Here is a 19,399-nt window from a genome sequence, read left to right on the forward strand (position 1 = left end):
CATTTTCTCCCCCCCCCCCCCAATGAATGCCATTCAAGTTTTTAAGTTCCCCAATCTGTGTGTTAGATATTTTGCACATCACTGTTCAAACCAAACTTTCCTCCTTGTCCCCCTCCTTGGGGCTCCCCTCCTTGTCTGTAATTTGTGTTTAATATTGTCCTTCTCTTGACTCCTTGCACTGCCAGGGTTACAATTGTACACTATCGAGTGAGACGTTTGACATGGTGCCTCTCCAGGACCACCACACCAGGTACCACAGGCTGCCCTCATCTTTGGCCAAGCAGCCAAGCCCGAGGCACCAGGTCATGGAGCTATAGGGACGCGACAGCACGGAGCTGTAGCTGGGACATGTGCCTCTTTTGGGGAACGTGAAACAAAAGGAGTCTGTAGGAGGTCCCAGAGGGTGATTTCAGCTTTTCCCCATCGAAGGACTGGATCTGAATGCCTCTTCTCTTCCCCACACGTGACCAGACACAAGTATGTCTACCCCATCCTGTTACCTTGCACGCAAAGTGCTGGTCTGGACAAAAGTGGAGGTGCCTGCTCAGCTTAAATAGAAATCATTTTTGTGGTCAGATCAAAGCAAGTCAGTGATCCTCCTGGATTTTGCAGCTCTTTGGCGAAGGGGCTGCTTTGCAGATGGGATGGGGCCGAGCAGGTCAGCTGCTGGCCGAGCTCCTGTGCTCGTCCTCGCTTTGTGTTGAAGAGCGGCAGCCGGAGCTGGACAAAGTGCTTGTCACTTGGTGCCGGCGTGGCAGGTCCCTGCTGCTGTGGCAGCTGCTGCTCTGACCCCTGGGACTGCTGCCATGCTTAATTGGAAGACGCCCGTGTGGAAAAGGTCCTGATCTTGCCTATATTTGGAAGCCTTCACAAGAGCATCCCCTGTCAAGCTTCTGGTTTAAGTCCTTTCAAAGTCAGTGGGACCCGGGCACAAACTTGGAGCATTGCTGAAGGCTTTTATCCTGGTGAAAGGGCTTTTTCGTTATTGCCCATGAGTTCACTTTCTGCTCAGATTTGAGCCCGTCTTTGCTTGTAACAACTCCTTGGCACAGGGCTTGGTGGGAGCGCTACCCAGGCTCGTGCTAATGCTTTTTCTGGCTGTTTGGTGTTAAACATACTCTATTTCCCCAGGAAATGAAATATCGTCAGGCTGTGTGGTCTGTTTAACAGCAAGCTTGAAGTGTGTTTTTGCTGATGACTTGATATGATCCGTTTTAATGCTATTCTTCTATTTTAAGTTATGTTGCATTGCACTTTTTTCCCTCGGTATAAATTTTACATGATAATTCCTTGAAAATGCCCTAGAAATATTGAAAAGAAATCAATACTCACTGGAATATTGTTGATGCTGATTTACAAGAGTAAGTGAATTAAAAACGAGTCCATGGAAAATGGATAAGGAGCAGTCATGGTTCTGGATTTACTTAAGAAAAACGTTTTTAGGGCTCAGAACAAAGCTGTTGCTGTACTTTATTTCTAGAGATTTTTAAATAAACTGATTAATTTCTACTGAAGTGTGAAGCAATAAAGTAGATTACAAGCAATAGGTGGCGAGTACAGGAAGAATGATTATGGAGGGGAATGTGGCTTAGGATGCTGGTTTAGGAAGGTAAGATAATGAGATTTGATTTATTTTCTCCTTGGTTTCCAGTCTGGATCGCTTATTCTTGTGCTCCATACATCAGCAGGACTGCTCACAGGCTGAGGGGCTTTTCTGGTTTAAATTTCTGTCTTGGGAATTAGTGCTGATGTGCTTGTCTCACTCCAGGATTGTCTTTTTATTTCGAGGCAGAATTTCAAAGCTGGTCAATACAAACCAATTTTGTATGAGACGAGAACAGTTATGTTGACTGATTTGTGTCTCTAAAAAACCTGGTGCAAACCCAAAGTCCAACTTCCATGTTTTTGTTATTACTATTAATGACAGGTTTTCATCTCATTTTCAAGGCTCTAGAAGAATAAGAAATTTCGTATGGCTTTCAGACTTGGCACCTCAGAATAATAATACTTTATTGAGACAATTTTTTGTTTCTTACACAAGTATATTAAAACTGAAAGATTAACAATCTGCTTTGTTCTTTGGCCTTTGTCTATGGGGACTGACTTTGGATCCAGGTGTCAAAATGAGATGTAGGACCAGTCCCTCATCATTTAGATGCACGCACCTTGTAATTGGTTTTGTTACCTGATTCTCTTGCAAAGAGCAGGAATGGCTTTTGCATGAAAAGATAGTACCAGGTTTGTGGGGATATTTTAAAAAGTTTTAAACTTTTTTTTTTTTTTTAAAAAACCACCTTACACCCTAGTTTCTTTGGCATTAGACCTTGAATATTGAGGTGGAGCCCATGCAGGATCTTTGCTTGCTGCTTTAAAAAGAGGGTGGTGGTGATGAGGTTGATTTTTCTCCTCGGTCCTGGGGATGACATGGGGACAACTGTCGTGCTGTAAGATCCTGGGCAAAGACCGAGGGCTTCGGTGCTGATCTGCAGGTAAATGCTGGGGTTGAGCGCTCTCACTTTTTCTAGCAGTAAAATCAAAGTTCTGAGCTTTGCTCTGGTTTTACAGCAGAGTAGCTAATGTGTTAATTATCCTATGGTAATACACACCTTTTTTAGCAATGAAGACAAAGCCTCAACTTGCTTTAAACTGGTGTATTAATAGCAAGTGCTTGAACAATGTATGTTTCTAGTAGATACCTACGCAGCATAACCTATTCAGGTTTTTTGCTTTAATGACTGTATTAACCTGAAGAAAGGAAGCTGAAAACTTTTGTGCTCTGTGCTGAGTTAATCTTTGAAGGGGAAAAAATTCCTCTGCTGTGCAAATCTGCCCAGCAGAATGCTTTCAGGTGTTTGCAATGTGACTTTTAGGAGGATGTCATCTCTCCAGTGCCTGTGTTGGGGGCTGGTTGTGTAGTGAGAGGTGAGCCCGAATGAAGTGATGAGCCCTTTATTTAAGGGGAGGGTCCTGGTTGCCAAAAGAATAGATTAATCTGCCATCCTTTCAAGGGCACTGAGTCTTTCCCTGATGATATCTCCTGGAGCGTGATGGGTGCCACAGCTCATCTGCAGAGCTTCTGGGAGCCTGGAGCCTCAGCAGTGCTGGATTCGGGAGAGGCAGAGGTGATCTCCAGTCGTCTTACAGAGACTCTGTCTCCAGGCTGAACTAGAAGGGTTTGGAAAGCTGTGAAATTTGGGGTGTGTTAGCATTTGAGACTTCCTTTTGCTGTGTTTTGGATCTTTTATCCTTTGTGGGGTTTTATGCATAAAGATGCGTGTTATTGAATATGGTGAATAGACACTTGGCTGCAGGGCTTTTTTTCTGATTGCATCCCTGTGACAAGTAATTTCCAAGTGTGAAAATTGCTTTGATATCTTTATTCAGGACTCGCTCACTTAGTAAGGCGTTGCATAACCTGAACGAGGGAATCGAATTGAGTCTTTGGAGAGGACGGCTTCTCCCTTTGCAGGGGCTGTCGCTCGGAAAGGGCAGCTTGCCTGCTGCCGCCACGCGAGAGCAAGGAGCCTGCCAAGAGCAGCAGCGCTGCGCCAGGCTGCGGGATTGCACGTGCATTTCAGTTTTTAGGCTGTTTTCTATCATGATCAGAGCGGGTCCTTGCCAGCTGGGAAGCTCTGAAAATGTGTCATGAAGTCAGTTTGCAAGTCGAGCCTTTCGTTGAAGGGAATAAGAAATATTAATGAAACTTAAGAAGCTAGCTTTTGAAGTGGCTTCCTGTTCTTCATCTAGTACCTGTAAAGGATCTGTGAAGTTGTGTGAAAGAGAGAGCAATTTCTGTTTAGAGTCTGCACCATAATTTCTTCTGCCCCAGGAGAGCTTTTTCCATTTAAGCAAAGCAGTGTTTCTATTGACAATATTGGTTTTGTTACTTGAGTTTCATTAGCTGCAAAATACAGATTTATGTTGTCGTCTGTGAATGAAATGTCATTTTCTAGCAATAAAATCATTTTATCTAAGGAAGGTATATGAGTGCTCAGAATATCTGGCTTTAAGCTAGTGAGTAGAAATCTGAGTTTTGTTGTGTTTATTTCCAAACAATAGGACAGTGTTACTCTGCTTTATCAAAAGAGCAAGTTCAAGTGACACGATCCAAGGTAAGGGTCTCGTAGGACCTCAGCGTGTGGTTTGCAGCAGGTGGTTTGTCTACTCTTTGCCCTTTCTCCCAGCCTTCTGCAGTCCCATGAGGTGCAGTCCTGCTCCCGACGCCTCCCTGCCCCGGCTGGAGAAAGGAGATGCTCCCTTGCCCCAGCCGAACTTGTATCAATCCGTCAATCCAGCAAACTGCTCTTTACAGCACGGTTGACGTGTTCACCCCTCCCTCTTCCTCCTGAGATTAGACCTGGGATGTTCTATGAAGAATAATTATATTTGATCTACAAAAAGATGAATGTTGAGGAGGAGGGAATTAAAAAGAAATGATACCAAAAAAAAAAAAAAGCAGCCCCAAATCCCTCTTGGTTATTGAAGTAAGAAGGGAGCACTTTGTCAAACTGACACGTGAATCCTTTATTTTAACATCTGGGCCAGTGGATGCCGGGAGGGCAGTGTCACCTCACGGGCTCGGGTTTGGTCTGAGGTGTGTTCAGTGGTTTGGCTTTGAGATTTGGCCATGGGAAAAATATGCGCATACAGAAAATGCTCATTTGCAAATGTTATAGGACTAGGAAAATTTTCGGATGGTTTCAAAGGAAAATGTAGCCCCCTTGGAAACGGGCAGAAGCATCAGTGCTGCTGCGTGCTGCTCCGAGGGCTGGGCTTCGCACCGGGCTTGGCATAGCTGGGGCAGCTGGGGGGTTGCCCCGCTGCTCTCCGAGCTGGGCTGCGGAGCTGCCACAGCACCTGGCATTGTGTTTCGACGTGAGCTGCTGGAGGGGTGCAAGCGTGCAGCAGCCTGGCGACTCATCCATGGGTTCACCTGAGTCTTGGCCACCCTACAGAGGACGGAGGAAAGGAGCTGCATCCCCGTCTTCTGGCCCCGATCGTGACTTTGAGCTCTGGCCACGAGGCACTGCTGTTGCTGGGACCAGGGCATGAGACACTCTTGAGACAAAAATTTTGGTCTCTGCTGAGCGAGAGACCAGGATCTCGGATCCAGTTAATGAATTTTTTTTTTTTTATAATAAGTATTCCCTCTCTTACCCTGTTCAGTTTATTTTTTCTCCTTGTGCCCTGCTCTGGCATTCAAGGGATGTAATGCTTTTTGGGGTAGCTTGGAAAGATTTTTAGCAAGAGTTGCCTGCAGGGAAAATACTGCTTTTCCAAAGGTTGGTTTTTCTTTCCTTTGTCCTCAAGTCTACTTTGTCCTCAAGTGTTTGGGGAACAGAAGGCGGAGCTGGCCCCTGTTGACTTGCATTTTTGAGACCCCATTATAAAAGGGTGACAGTTGCTATGTAGTTTTCAGAATGCAATGAGAGAGAAAGGGCAACATCTTTCTTGAGCATGCTGCCAACACTGATGTGGTTTGTGTCCTCTGAAGAGTAAGATTTTACAGACTTGGGGGAACAAGTCATAGTGTGGTATGTGCCAAAGTGGTTCCTGGTGTTTTTTCCTTCTTTTAAGATATTTCTTAGACAATACTCTGTATTAAAGTGCCTTTAATGATCAACTACCACATACAATCCCAAAGAAACTACATGTGCTGTATTTTAGAGAAGTCTGCTGTGATAACCTGAGCAAAGGTTTGGGAAGTCGAGGGGTATTTGTATAAAACTGCTCAGTTTCTACCCCTGTGCTCAGTGTCCTGTTGTGGGACAAAAAAGCCTCCCATTAACTGCCTTTTATTCCTGAGATTGTGGGTTGAGAGTTAGAATCATAGAATCATTGAGGTTGGAAAAGACCTCTAAGATCATCGAGTCCAACCGTCAACCCAACACCCCCATGCCCACTAAACCATGTCCCTAAGTGCCTCATCTACACATCTTTTAAATACCTCCAGGGATGGGGACTCCACCACTTCCCTGGGCAGCCTGTTCCAATGTTTAACCACTCTTTCAGTAAAGAAATTTTTCCTTACATCCAATCTAAACCTCCCCTGGATAGAATCATAGAAAGTTGCGATCCTGCCCCATTCTGATGAACTTCAGAAACACATTGTCCCTTTGCTCCCGAGCGCTGTGCACTAGCCTGAAGGAACATCTTCCATGCGAAGGCCTTGCAGAACCCAGTGCTGATTGTCCTTAAGCAGCAGCACAGGCCCTTCCTGGTGCTCTTTTGGCAGCTCTTAAGGATGGGCTTTGTGCTTGCGTTGTGACCTGTGCTCGTCGCTGTTAGGATGATGTGCTCTGTCAGAGTAGCATCTCCTCCTGAGTCGACTGATATACCAAGGGCAAGAGTAAAAGCACTGCTGACCCCTGAGCTTTGAGAGGGGATTTCCTGGCAGAAACGGACCCTGGTGGTCCTCCAGGGATGCTGCTCCCTGGGGCACAGAGCACACGTGGGTGCCTGGAGGAAGCCAGCAGTGATGCTACTTTAACCTCTTGGGAGGCTGCTGAGATCTTCGGCAGGGCCTGACTCCTCCATCCTTAGCCTTCCCGGCTGCATGGCGAACGCGCTGTGACCTGCAGCCATGCAGCAGTTTCCTGTACCTTGCGGAGACAGAGATGACCTCTCTTCCACCGCTTGGCTGCAGATTGGAGCAGAAGCATCGAGAAGTCCAGCGCAACGTTCTGCTGTGGCCCTGTGAGGAGACCGGTTGGGCCTGGAGTGCGGCCAAAGAGGCTTCATCTGGCTTTTGAGTGTTCACAACTGAAAAAGTAATAACCTTTTAATAGTCAGTTATTCTGTTTCTGCGGTCAGCTCTTTGTAGAGCATGCTCTTCAGCCGTGATCTCAGTCAGGAAAAGGCTGAAGATTGCTGCTGAATGCTCTCCTTTTGCCCCGGCTGGATAAGCATACTCGGTGCTCAGAGCAGAGGGTCGCGTTGGAGCGAGGATGCATCCTGCTTTCCATGCAGACCTGCAGGCATCGTGCCATACAACTGCTGTGATGAACTCCATGTTTTTCATAGTATTACTTTAAAAGTTATTCTGACTTTCCCAGCCTTGAATAGATTTGCTTCAGCATACTCAACTGTCCTGTCTGTGCTCCCAGCTCTTCATTGAGGTCTGAATTGCTGGTTATTTAATCTCCCTTGATTATAACCTGATGGGCGCTAGGGCTCCTGCTCCAGCTGTAATTAGGCTGCTTGGCTGCAGCGTGTGCTGTCTGTTGCCCTCCCAAATTGTTGTTTTGTGCCGATGCTCACCCGATCTAAGGGAACATTGACTAAAAGCTGCTGCTTGTTATCCTTCATCATGGAGGTGGTCTGTATGCTGCCCTTGCTTCTTCTCCTGAAAGGCACTTGAGAAAAATCTGCAACTCCTAGATGGGCGGGATGGGAGCTGTCGAGGTGGGAGGGCATCTCTGGAGACTGTCTAGTCCAACCTTCCTGCTCAAAGCAGGATCAGCTCGGTGGGTTGAGTGCTGAGTATCTCCAAACATGGAGACTCCTCAACCTCTCCAGGCAACCCCTTCTGGTGTTCAGTCACCCTCCCTGTAGAAATTTCATTTAAAAAGGCAATTTTGTGTGCCTCAGCCTGTGCCCATTGTGTCTTGTCCTTTCCCTGGGCATTGCTGGGAAGAGTCTGGCTCCATCTGCTTTACTCCCCCCACCAGGTATTTATTCGCAAGGGTGTATTCTCTTGTTTTCTTTCCCATCTCTTATTTCCCTTTGCCACCCCGTGGGCACGCACGGTCCTGCTGGGCCCCGGAACTGCCCCTTCCTGGGAGGCTGATCGTTTGCATAAAGAGCTTTTTGGCACAAAATAGATGCGGTTCTGCGCCCTCAACTTTCACCTGTTCGAAAGGCTCGTTGTCGTATTAACTTTTTCTTTTCCACTAATGTTATTCTGATGGCTGTCTGAAGTGAAATAATGGTTGCTTTTCCTGGAAACGCGGGGTGTAAAGCATTGCAGTCTGGTTTTATATCCTGATGGTTTAGATCATTAAATTCTCAGGGCTTAAGCTCTTATTTCTTGTTTTTCAGTGCTTATAAGAGGATCTCCTGGGGCCCTATTGTACGACCAAATACAAATAATACATTAATAAAACAGGATTGTGTATTTGTACTGCGTGCAGTCTGTAAGGATTACTTGTATATAACGTTTTGTGGTATTAGGCCCTTAGCCATTTTGATCCGTCCCTTCTACCACTCTTTTAAAAGTGGCTTTTCTCTCTGCTCAGACAACGCTTGAGAGATGCTGCCCTCTGGAAAGAGGTTTCTCCAGTTGCAATATTAACTTCTGATTTTTCTACCTTTTTTCTGTATCCCTTTGGCAGTATTTTAATTTCTTTACCTGCTTCTTTCACCACTGGTTGTGATTAGTTAATACAGTTTTTGTGATAGTTCAGTTATTGAAGTGATGGATAATACAGACGGCAGTTATTACTTGTCAGTTAGTGCTGCCTATGGGGGGAAAAGCTCTTTTAATGTGCTTGTAGCCATTTTAGTTTTATGTAGTACTTGAACTTTAAAGCTATACATCCTAGATAATTTTAGAAGTCTATTGGAGAGTATCAAAAATGAGATTTAAACAGGAGAAAACCCCTCCCTTCATGCAGGCGTTCATTGCTGTAAGAAGAAACGCTCGCTGAAGCGTTGTACTTAGTGTACGTTAGAAAATGTTGTGATAAAAGTAAACTGATAAGGTTTCATCCTCTCCGCCAAACTGTTCTTGCACTATTGCATTTACTCAGCTCTGCCAGCACTCCTCGTGCGTTCAGCCTGAGCTTCGAACCATTTTTTGGTGGCATTTTATGTTTAGTCCCTCTGCAGAATGAGTGTAAAATAAATACTTTTTTCGCAGGAAAAAGGCGTGCATGCCTCAGCCCAGTTCCAAAGTGGGAGAGAGAACAAACTGTTAGAGTTACAAGAACAAAGCACGGAGAGTGATTAGGGATTAGCCCCTAAAAAACCAAATCTAAACAGATTAGAGAGGGAAGAAGTGAGATGGTCCCAGCGCTTGCAGGCACAGAGGTGCAGGGCAGAGGGTGTCCCCGCTCACCCTGGCTTGCAAGGTGACAAGTGACTGGACTTCAAACACCAGAGGAAGTGGGAAGGAGGGCTGGCAGACTGCTTGATGGTGGTCATTGCACATGGATGTCCTCTGCCAAAATTACATTTTTTGCAAACGTTTGCATCTTTGCAGAATTTTTGCTGGTCCAGTTGGGTTTTGGTCATGTCTGTGTGCATGTCCCCCTGCCCCGAGCCAGCAGCAGCTGTTGGTGGCTGTGTGCCACCTTTCCACATCACAGCCACCACCAGCTTTCACGTCGCAACCTCCCTTTGTGTTGGTGGCAGCCACTGGGAAGCAGGGCAGCTCCTCCAGTTGCTGTCCGTAATTTGTGGCCTTCCCTGAACCTTCCCCATCTGCTCTGGCAGTTGCAGGGATGATTTGGGAAACACCCAGGAGCGTATAAAAAGTCGGTAAGTGCTGGAGGCTGTGCCTGTGATCCCAGGAGGAGGTAGGGCTCCGTAGGGTCAGTCCTATGTTTATGAACCCCAGGGGACCCGTCTTCTGTGTCCGCAAGAGGATTGAGCCACACGTGTAAGAGCAAGCAAGAAACCTTCCTCCGTGCTGCCTGCTGGAGAGCTGTCCCAGGGAGGAAAGTCCCGGCGATGGCCGTAAGTGCAGGGCTGAGGATTGGCAATTAAGAACCAAGTGTGTATTTATTTCTTCTTTAATAATCGTGTATGTTAATCTTTTGCAATTTGATTTCATCCATTTTTAATAGAATAGACTTGGAGTTTTTAAAAATATATTGCTTCCACTATGTTTTGGCAAGAAACGTGAGCTGCAGGCAGTCCCCTCCAGTGTGGTCTCCTACGGGGGGCAGATGTGTTTGGCACATTCTTCTGCCAGCAGCGATGGAGGGGTGAACCAGTGTGACCCCCCCAGAAAAAATAGAGTGGTCCTCTGAAGTCACAGCGTGGCAATCCCAGAGTCATCTCCCTCCAATCAGTTGACTTCAATTTTTGCTGCCAAGATGCTATTTTTTTTTTTTTTTTTTAATTGCTGCGAGTGGTCCTTTCCAGCCTTTAGAAAATGTTTTTTGTCCTTTTGGAGATCTTGTAAAGGAACTGAACGTTGGGAGAACGCTTGGTGGCGTTTTCTAAGCTTGCTCCAAGCAATGTGGCAGTACTGTAAATGACACTTGTCACACGTGCGTCCTCCGCGGTAGCAGATGCCCTCCTGAACTGCCAGCGCTTCAGTTACCTAAAGATCTTGCCCTCGCTGCTCAGCAGAGGTGACGTGCAAAGCTCTAGTCGAGCCACTTCACGCTTGGGCTAGGTATAAATATTTTTCATTAGTCTGTAGGAGCTTTCCATACATCTATTGATACCATTCACTACCCTTAATTCCAGCACTTGGGACCAGTGTCTGCCTGGTCCAGTCTCCCATTATCTGTATGTCGTGTTCAAGTTCCCCAAATAGCAAGTATCTGCTGTCTGAAGATCAAGTGGGTTTTCTAAGACTTTCATCCCACAAATGGATTTCCTGGGTTTTATTTCTCCCTGTGAAGGTTCTTTTTTTTCCTTTTTTATATCCTCCGCTGCTGCAGAGTATTCAGCCAGCAGTGGCGACGCTGCTTGTGCTGGGTTTAACAGGATGCGCTGTCCCACTCCCTGTGTGCTCATTGCCAAGCTGTTTTCTATGCATGACAGAGACGTCCAGAAATCTGCTCTTAATTTTAGCCCAAAACCATCCTTCCAGAAAAAGACACCCCTAAAGGCTTCACTTCATGGTGGACTCCCCGCTCCGATGATTGCACTGGGCACCCGACCTCCCAGTCTGAGAACGGGGTCTGGATCAGCAGCCTTTGGTAGGGGCTGGTGTTAAAAACGTGATTTTATTTACTGTTGCCTTGAAGCTGCCTGCCTTTGTTTACCACTGTGAGCTGACCTTTGGGGAGACATTTCTTGATTAATTGGGTGTCTAATCACGTCAGACGACTGACAGGCGTGCGCGTATCAGAGTTTTTCCTCTTGTTAGGTATTTTCCTTCTGGCTTCTTCTTTCCCTGTTACATGGCAAATGATGCGTTTATTTTTTGTATTAGTTCCTCCATTGTTTTTCTCTTTAATAATTAACTGTTGATTGCATACTTGCCTGTTGTGTCTTGGCCTGAACCTTTCTTTTGCCAATTCATTCAAATCATAAGAGCTGCAGTATCTTGTTCTTAAGGATGTGCTTGTAAGCTACATGTAAAGCAGAGGCCAGATATTTTAATTCCTGTAATATTTGGCCTTCAGTAATCATTCTCTCAATAATTCTTTTTAAAGTTACCCTCCACAGACTTTTTTAAAAGAAGCTCCACCTCTAATTTATTTTCTCAAAACACTGACTCCTTGTAGGGATCGAATCCTTGCTCGTGTTTATCCTCCAGAGAATTTTGCAGGTTTACCTGGTGCTTTGGGTTCCCAAGATGACGGGCAACAGGCAGTGAGTGCATGGGGACACTTCGGCCTGCATTGGGTTTAGATCTCTGTACGTATGTACCCTAAAGACCTGCCCCTTGCTCTGTTCAGATGTTAGCGGGAAGAAGATGATGCGCCTGTTTTTTATTTGTTTGTCCTCTAGTTATTTGTTAGCAAACAATCTGGAATATTTCCATAGCAAACTGGTGTAGAGACGAAATTTTTTTCACTGTGGAAAACGTAGAAATGTGTTTTAGGTAAGTGATGTTTTGATTTTTATACAGAGGGCAAAAGTCACTTATGTGGCATGTAGGTCAGAGGCTCTGAAGAAGTAAAATGTGGCTAGATTGGGGATTGGTACTGGGAATTACCGGTTTTATCTGGGGAGGGGTAACAGCATGAACTTTTTAATAGCCTTGGACTGGAACTCAGGGTCCTGGGATCCATCCCTGCCTTGCCCCTGGCCAGTGGGTGCTGTCAGAGGTTATCGCAGTGGGAAACGGTCTGAGGTTTAGTGATGGGAAGTTCTGTTCAGTAGCAGATCTCCTTATTAGCTTATCCTTCTGGGTTGAAAAATATAATAAACGGAACAGTGTGCATGCTTCCCACGCACGGCACTGAAGTTCAGGTCACCTTGCGCCACGGGCATGTCATGGGTAATAGGTGAGGGAGAATATCTTAACTCAATCTGAGTCTAAGCCTGGACTTTCTGGAGCCGGAGAACTTGATTCCAGCCCTTGCTGCGCCATGAAGTCCCAGCCCTGGGATACAGCCTGGCCCCAGCTGTGGAGTCTTGGGTTGCTGTGTATTTGTTACGGTGCTCTTTTGTTCTAGCTAAACTGGTGCTTTTGTCACGTTTTACAGTCTACAGTGTGCCAAGGAAGGAAAATGAGTTGATTCAAAAAACCATTTTGCTGGAAGATTGCTCTATAAATAAATTCCAGAGATAAGTGAAATAAAACATTAGTGGAAGACGAAGGGAAGGAGAGAGGAAAGATGGAAACAAGCAGATGTAGGCGGTGAGACTGGATTTGTTCCATGGCCCAGTGCTTATATTGATAGTAGAAGTCCTTTTGTCGCCAGTAACTTCTTTGGTGAGCAGCCCTTAGAGGGAAAATCAGAATAACTCCAAGGAAAGAAGTTCTCAGAGTGCTGTCTGCCACTGTGCACAGAAGTAAGTCAGGTCTGGGCATCTTGAGAGGCACTGGTGTGATGAGGAGCTGCGGCGCTCAGCAGCGGGATGGAGAGGACAGGTCTGTGCAGGGGTGCTGCCAGGCAGAAATCCAGCTGCCCTGCTGCAGAGGGCAATGAGGGGTGGATGCTGCTCTTGTAGCTGCAGCGCTAACGACTACTGTGTTTTTCCTAATGGTTTGCACCACGCTTTTGATGAGGCTAGGTCATAAGCAGGGTATTTTCAGTGTTTCCCGGTTGTGATTTTAATTGTCACTTTGTGCTTCCAATAAAATGTTCTGCATAACTGATCACGGGAGAGCCTTTTGTCTGTGGTATTGTACCTAATGTGCTGGAAGAGTTCACAGACAGGGGCAGACAATGGTCTGTCTATTCTTGTTCGTCCTGTCCAAAAGCCACCAATGCCAGATGATCCAGCTGGAGGAAATAAAATACCTGTGTAGCAACTGATGGTGAGATTTTTATGCTGGGGAAGCAAATCAGAGAGAAACTTCCTGGTTATTTTCCCATTAAGTTAAAGCTCCTGTAAAAACAAAGTGCCTGGGATATATAGAGGGAAGATAAGCCTTTGTACAGTGAAAGGTGGCTCAGCTCACAGATGCTGCAAGTAGCTTTCTTGAGCCACAAGTGAGGTGGCTCCTGGTTTGGGTCTGGTTAGTTTCAGCCCCTGGGTTCTTGGAATAAACTAATGATTTTTATTTTTTTTTCTGTTTGAAGCTGTGTGGAAGGCTGGAACATCCTCCCTGTGTCAGAATGTGTTGCTAATGTAGTTTTTCCTTTATTTCAGCAACAGCGCACTGTTTATAGGCTGACACTGGTGAAGGCTTGGAATGTGGATGAACTCAAAGCGTATGCTGACCTGATATCCCTCGGTAAACCAGACTTCATCGAGGTCAAGGTGAGCTGCACGGAGCTATTTTATTTTTTTTTTTCCCATCAGTATTTTACTTTTTTCCTCCCCATTTCCCATACCCCCCGCCCTGGTCTTAAACTTATACGAGTAAATGCAATTCTTCCAAAGATTTCAGTGATGCATAAGGAACGTATCTCTTGCTTTTAAAGTTAGGCAGCCAGGTTGCTAACATTTTATGTGTGCATTTGGAGCTGTCTTCATTGTTACGCAAGACAAGCTTTGTACCAGCCAGCATCAATTTCTGCCCAACGGAATCATAACCCTCTGGTCTTTTTGTATTTCTCATGAAAGCAGAGACTGATAAATAGATAGTCCTTCTTTTATGTCAACCAACATTTTAAACAAAATATTCTGGGACAAGCTGGTAGTTTGTGGTTTTCTTCTTCCCATCCTGGCCTTGAATTCTGCCGGGGGAAAAGGTGATGATGTCTGGTTTACTGATGCGGTATTTGTCAGGCTGTGCAAAACGGGGAAATATTACCCCCTGGAACTGGAAGAGCTAACAACAGGAGCACGTGAGATACAGCAGGGCAGGAGGTGCTTTATCTTGGGATTAATCAATTTAATATATAAAGAACGTAAAAAAGGCACATTACAAAGTGTTCTGTAAAAAATCACTATCAGCATTTTCATCCAGCAACTCCCCTGCAGAGCAGCTTGTTTACCTCAGGTCTGTATTTCTGCAGCTGTATTACTTCTGGACTTTCTCTTTCCTTCTTCTCTCTTTTCTTTCTCTCTTTTCTTTTTTTAACCTTTATTTACTGCTGCTTTGAAGAAAAAAACTGGAGTTTGCTGCAATTTCCTTATTAAACAAAACCCAAAGGTTTTGATATTATTCTGAGAGGTCTCTCTCTCTCTCTCTGAACGTGCTGCTGAAGTTGATAGCTTAATACAAAATAAGATTTTGAGCATGGTTTGGGGAAAAAGCCTCAGTTTTACAATGTGTATCAGACCGTTTTATATTCCTCAGGTAAAACCTAGCAGGAGGAGTGCTTCTATGGGGCCCTTCCCACCTTGCATCTCCTGAATCTCTTACTGCAGCCTGTACTGCAGTAGTACAAGATCCCTTCTTCCAGTGTGCAAGGAGGGCGGAGATGAGTGTCCACGCCAGCGTGGAGTATGAGGCTGTCAGCGTACGTGCTACTTAGACTGCTCTGTCATGTGTAGCGACTTAATTGGCAAAATGAGTCAGGTGTAAGTTAATCAATGTTTCTGAGCACAGATTCCCCTGAGCGCTCTCCGGGGCGAACGTCTGTCTCCTCCAAGGCAGAGGGCTGCTGTTCCCTTTGCCTGGGGAAGGATTCAGCCTTGCAGTCGTGGTTTCCCAGGGGCGTGGAGCTCAGCTCTCCCAGCTGCTCTTCCCTGGCAAAATTATGCCTTGCACTGCCAAGGAAATAGGTGGGAAAAGAGGTGGTCACAGAGATATTCCCAAGGTGGTCGTAGATGTACTCCTGACACTCTTCTAGCTGGGACGGGCTCCTGCCCAGACTGCTTCAATGGAAAATGTCATTGTTGCACTCCAAGTGCTTCAAAGTGCTTTTCAGATCTCAGCCAGCAAGGACTTTCTCTGAGAAAGGGATATTTATTGAACACTTTGCCCTGTTTGCAGAAGTATGAACTGAGGCAGAGAGGGGCTGCGTGACATTCCCCAAAACCACGTAGCACAGTAGTGTAGCTGGGGGTTCAGCGTCACTCGTGTACCTGCCAACACCAGCTGCAAAGGGGGCTCAAGGGGGTGCAGGACAACGAAGGCAGAGGGGTGCACCTGGCACCTGCTGGCCACATGCTGTTGGGTGGTTTGGGTCTTTTTGTAGACTGGTATGAGTGCAAGTTTGCAGGTTTGGTTTTGTTGTTTTGTTTTTAAAAAAAAACGGTGTATGCTGTTTAATGTTACTTAATTAAATTTGCAAGTGGGATGCTTTGATCTAAATGTCACTTTTTCAGCAATATTCCAGCAGGTAAGTGAAGTTCTGCAAGTGCTGGAGGACAGAAGTGTCTACCAGGGTGCTGATCGTTGTCAGATCATGGTGCCTTCAAGCTAAGGGACAGAACATCTCATGCCTCAGTTTCTTCTTCCATGAATGCTTTAGCATTGTGCCTATACTATGGCCACAAAAGCACTCTGTAGTTGGCATGTGGAAAGTCTCTTTGTCTTTCCAATCCCAAGAGCACATTGGTCAGGGACACAGGGAAACTCATGTTCAAGCCTTTTCAAAGGATGCAGCATCTGTCTCTCCCTTGTCTCTGCTAGTTGCTGTACTTCAGCTGGGAGCGATGGGGAAAGTCTTCCCTTCCCTGGTCACAGCTCATTAAAAACCACAGTACAGCGTTTCACAACTTCATTGCGATCTGTATACTCAAAGTCCAAAAAACGTCTTCTACAGTTAGTTCTTCATTTCCAGTCTAGTGGAGGGAGGACGATTCTCCAAAGCTCTCAAAACCATACCGCAAGTCTGACAGCAGCTAAGCCCTGCAAGACAGAAGCAAGCAGCTGAGTACAAGAAAACACACTAATTCCTTTTCAGCTTCAGCAGCAGAAATGAATTGTCAGGGCGCTGCTCCACCTCGTTCACCAGCAGGCTCTGAAATAGTCTCCATTTTTTTCCATTTAATTGAGCTTTTAAATAGAGCTGCGCTGTCCCGTTTTCTTAATTTTGAAGACAGGAAAGCAGGGTTCATATAGTTGAAGCATGAAGCACGCCGTTGCGAGCAGCATTGCTGGAGCACCCATTCGCAGCAGGAGCTGGACTGATGTTAATCGCCGTCTGAAACAAATGGTGCAACTCTGTGCTGGCACAACGTTTGGGGTTTAAATGGCATCTCCATTGCGTTTAAAAGTCACAAAACTTTGTGATGGCTTCCCTGGAGCGGGGGATTTGCTTGACACTAGGTTGTGTTTAAATAGATCCTAAGTTGGACAAAAGGTCTTGCTCACGGATTTTTATATGATATGTTTTTATGAGAATAAGGGGGTTTTTTAACAAAGTTGCCTTTCTTCCTTGCCTCTTTGGAGCAAGTGTAACGTTCTAGATGGTGGGCACTTGGTGCTCTGCAGAGAGCAAGTAGCTCACACGAAATATTGTATTAGCCCAGTCACTCGCCTTATTTGTTTCACATAGTTTCATCTGCCAGTTCCCACTAAACAGCAGCGTTTGTAAAGTGCGGAAGATTTGGCTCGATAGGGAGGCGCAGTGGCTTTCTCCTCTTGCTGCACTGTCTCTGCGACTTTGAACTGCGAGGGGATTACATGGTTTCTCACCTCAAGCGTGGAACTAGTTTTTCCCTTTTCTTGGCCAGGAGTAAACGGCGTGTTCTGGAGTGGCTGATGAACAACGAGTAGAGTTGCTGTGGGGCAGTGTGAGAGTCCAGCCAAGTACCAACAGGCAAGGCTGACAGAGGGGATGTCATCTTAAGGACAGCTTCCTTACTTGGCTGTCCTTCTCTGAAGTGTCGATTGATTGCTGGTGGGGTGGTGTGCCCCCCGTGCTGCTGGAGGTGTTCGTGTTGCTGCTGTGCCTGCACTCAGACCCTTACCCCGTGGTCTGACCTAACGAAATTAGTAGGTTACCCTCCTTTGCGTTCAGCTGTGCGCTCTGCAGACAGCTTGTTTTCATCCGATCTTCATTAATCCTGGCTTGCAAAGCTCTTGGCCAACACCCTACCCATGAGGTCAGCCTTCTCTTACGGCAGGGTCACTGGTGCAGATGGCTGCTGCAGCGGTTTCAGAGGCACCTGAGCTGTGCTGTTGGGCAAACTGGAGTCGAGAACGCTTCAAGGTGCTTTGTTGCTTCTGCCTGTGCACCTGCAGGGTGAAGCAAAGAGCTGGGGTCTCTATCCCTGCGATGTTTGACTGCTCTGGAATAAAAGGTGAGCAGGTCTCCTTCTCAGCAAAGGAGAACAGCAGAAGAGGGGCTGCATCATACCCCCCCCCCAAAGCCTGGGAGTTTGCGATTGTGCAGGCAAAGTGTACGTAAGCAGAGTGACCACATAGATACAATCCCACAGCATTCAAAGAGATGCTTGGTACAATAGTACATAAAGTCGGGAGTTAAATTCTGACCCAAAGGAAGACAGGTAGGGTTGAGGTGTGTTCAAATCTAGCACTCGTTATTGCTGTCGGTGTTGCCTTTCGTGCACTCTATGTATTGATCTGCACTTGGACAAAAACTCCTGCCAGCGTGTAACTGGCCTTTAGTGCGGCCCCAGCAGTTGTGGTGTTCACACAGCATTTGACCTGGGAATTTTCCCCAAAAGAATTGATATTTTTGATTCGAAGTAACTTCTTGTGTTCCTTTGAAGCATATTGAAGAATCTATTTGGCATGTGGATAAGGCTTAGCATTTTTTTTTTTTCCCCAAAACCCCAGTGTGATAGGTTAAAAAGGCAAAGACCAGGTCCTGCTCAAAGCAAATAAACAAAAGAATATTACAAGGTATACTGCAAAGCATCTGCCAGAAAATGAGGCTCATCTCAGTGGGATTTCCTGGTTAAATACTTGAGATAAATGACGTTAATTTAAAATGAATGTAGCTAATCCCCTGTCGCTCCAGAGAGGCTCACGGGGTGGAGTGGATAGAGATTTAGATTCTTGCAGAGCTTAAAACTTGTTCTCATTTACATGAGTATCTTACAGCGATGTAGCTCTGTGGGACCCTATTCTCTTATTTAAGCCAATAGAAATTAGCCTTGATTACCCTTGTGTAAAACCCAAGTAAAGGAAGAATCAGTCATGTGGTTATTAAATACACATCAATTTTATTTATTGCCTGAGTCTGTTTTAATGCCATAATGTCACTGTCACAGTTGTACAAAGTTGATTGTTACATTTAAGATCTAGAATGTGCAACTCATCTTTTTGCAATGTTACCCTCTTTTTGTTTTAGAAGCCAGAGGCTTGTGGTGACATACAGTATTTTGCCACTTGTATTCCTTCTTAAACCAAAGGGGCAAAAGGATTTTGAAGCGAAACGTAAGTGGGTCCTAAAAAACTCATTCAGACGTATGCGAGTGGAGTGTGCTGCAGGGTCACGTTAGTGCAAGACCAGATGAGCGCACAGAATCCCAGTCTGGACCTGTGGTCACTGCAGACAGATCTCGGAGCCGCTGGGCACACTTCCATGTTTACTCGTGGCTGTGTCCACGCATCCGCTCCGCACTGTCAGTAGCTTTAAGGTTGTACATATGCAAGCATGCACGTAAAGTGCTCAGCCTTGCAAACGTGGCTTTGCGTTTCAGAGCTGCTTCTGCAATGGTGAGGGAGATCTGGTCAGAGCCGCAAGTGGAACAACGTCCCTGGGGCAGCGGTCTTTATTTGCTAAAGTGAAGCTTCATCTTGCAGCTCTCGGTAGCAGCGTAGCTTCCTGCCCGAGCAAAGCCTTGCTGCTTCTCTCCATCTGTTTCAATTTAAGAAAGGAGAGAAAAAAAAAAAAAGCAAGCCTGCCTGGCTTGTCCTTTGTTCAAGGGCTGTTCATACCATGGTGCTGTCTGAGGGCAGGACTTGGGAAGAGCGGAGATGAGTCGTTCCACTGCACAGAATTTCCTCAAACCTTCGTGAAATCAGTTTTCAGCCACTTGAAAGCACTTGTCCCTGATGATTGTTCTGCAGCTCTGGCTCCAGCACGGCACCCTCGCGCTGAGCTTGTGTTGGTGGATGGGCTCGGTGTCTGGCAGAGTTAAGGACGGTGTTCTGGGACTGCAGCTCCTGCTCTTGGTGTCTGAAGCTTTGCTACAAAATTAAAATGAGCAAGTTAATGTCTGGAAGGAAGGACCGGAGGGAAGTATCTGTCCCAGTCTGCTCAGTCTTGTCATATTAAACAGTAAAGAT

The 19,399-nt window shown here is 45.9% G+C and overlaps 1 protein-coding gene across 1 annotated transcript in view; it reads left to right on the forward strand.

Annotated features, from left to right (window-relative positions):
* TYW1 (tRNA-yW synthesizing protein 1 homolog) overlaps positions 1–19,399 on the forward strand; it is a 111,233-nt gene that overhangs the window by 67,546 nt on the left and 24,288 nt on the right. The window contains exon 14 of the mRNA XM_009276393.2: positions 13,450–13,560. Within this exon, the coding sequence (XP_009274668.2) occupies positions 13,450–13,560 (111 nt within the window). The remainder of the gene's footprint in view (positions 1–13,449; positions 13,561–19,399) is intronic.

The sequence above is a fragment of the Aptenodytes forsteri genome, unplaced genomic scaffold, assembly GCF_000699145.1.
Source record: "Aptenodytes forsteri isolate BGI_AS27 unplaced genomic scaffold, ASM69914v1 Scaffold209, whole genome shotgun sequence".
Lineage (NCBI taxonomy): Eukaryota > Metazoa > Chordata > Aves > Sphenisciformes > Spheniscidae > Aptenodytes > Aptenodytes forsteri.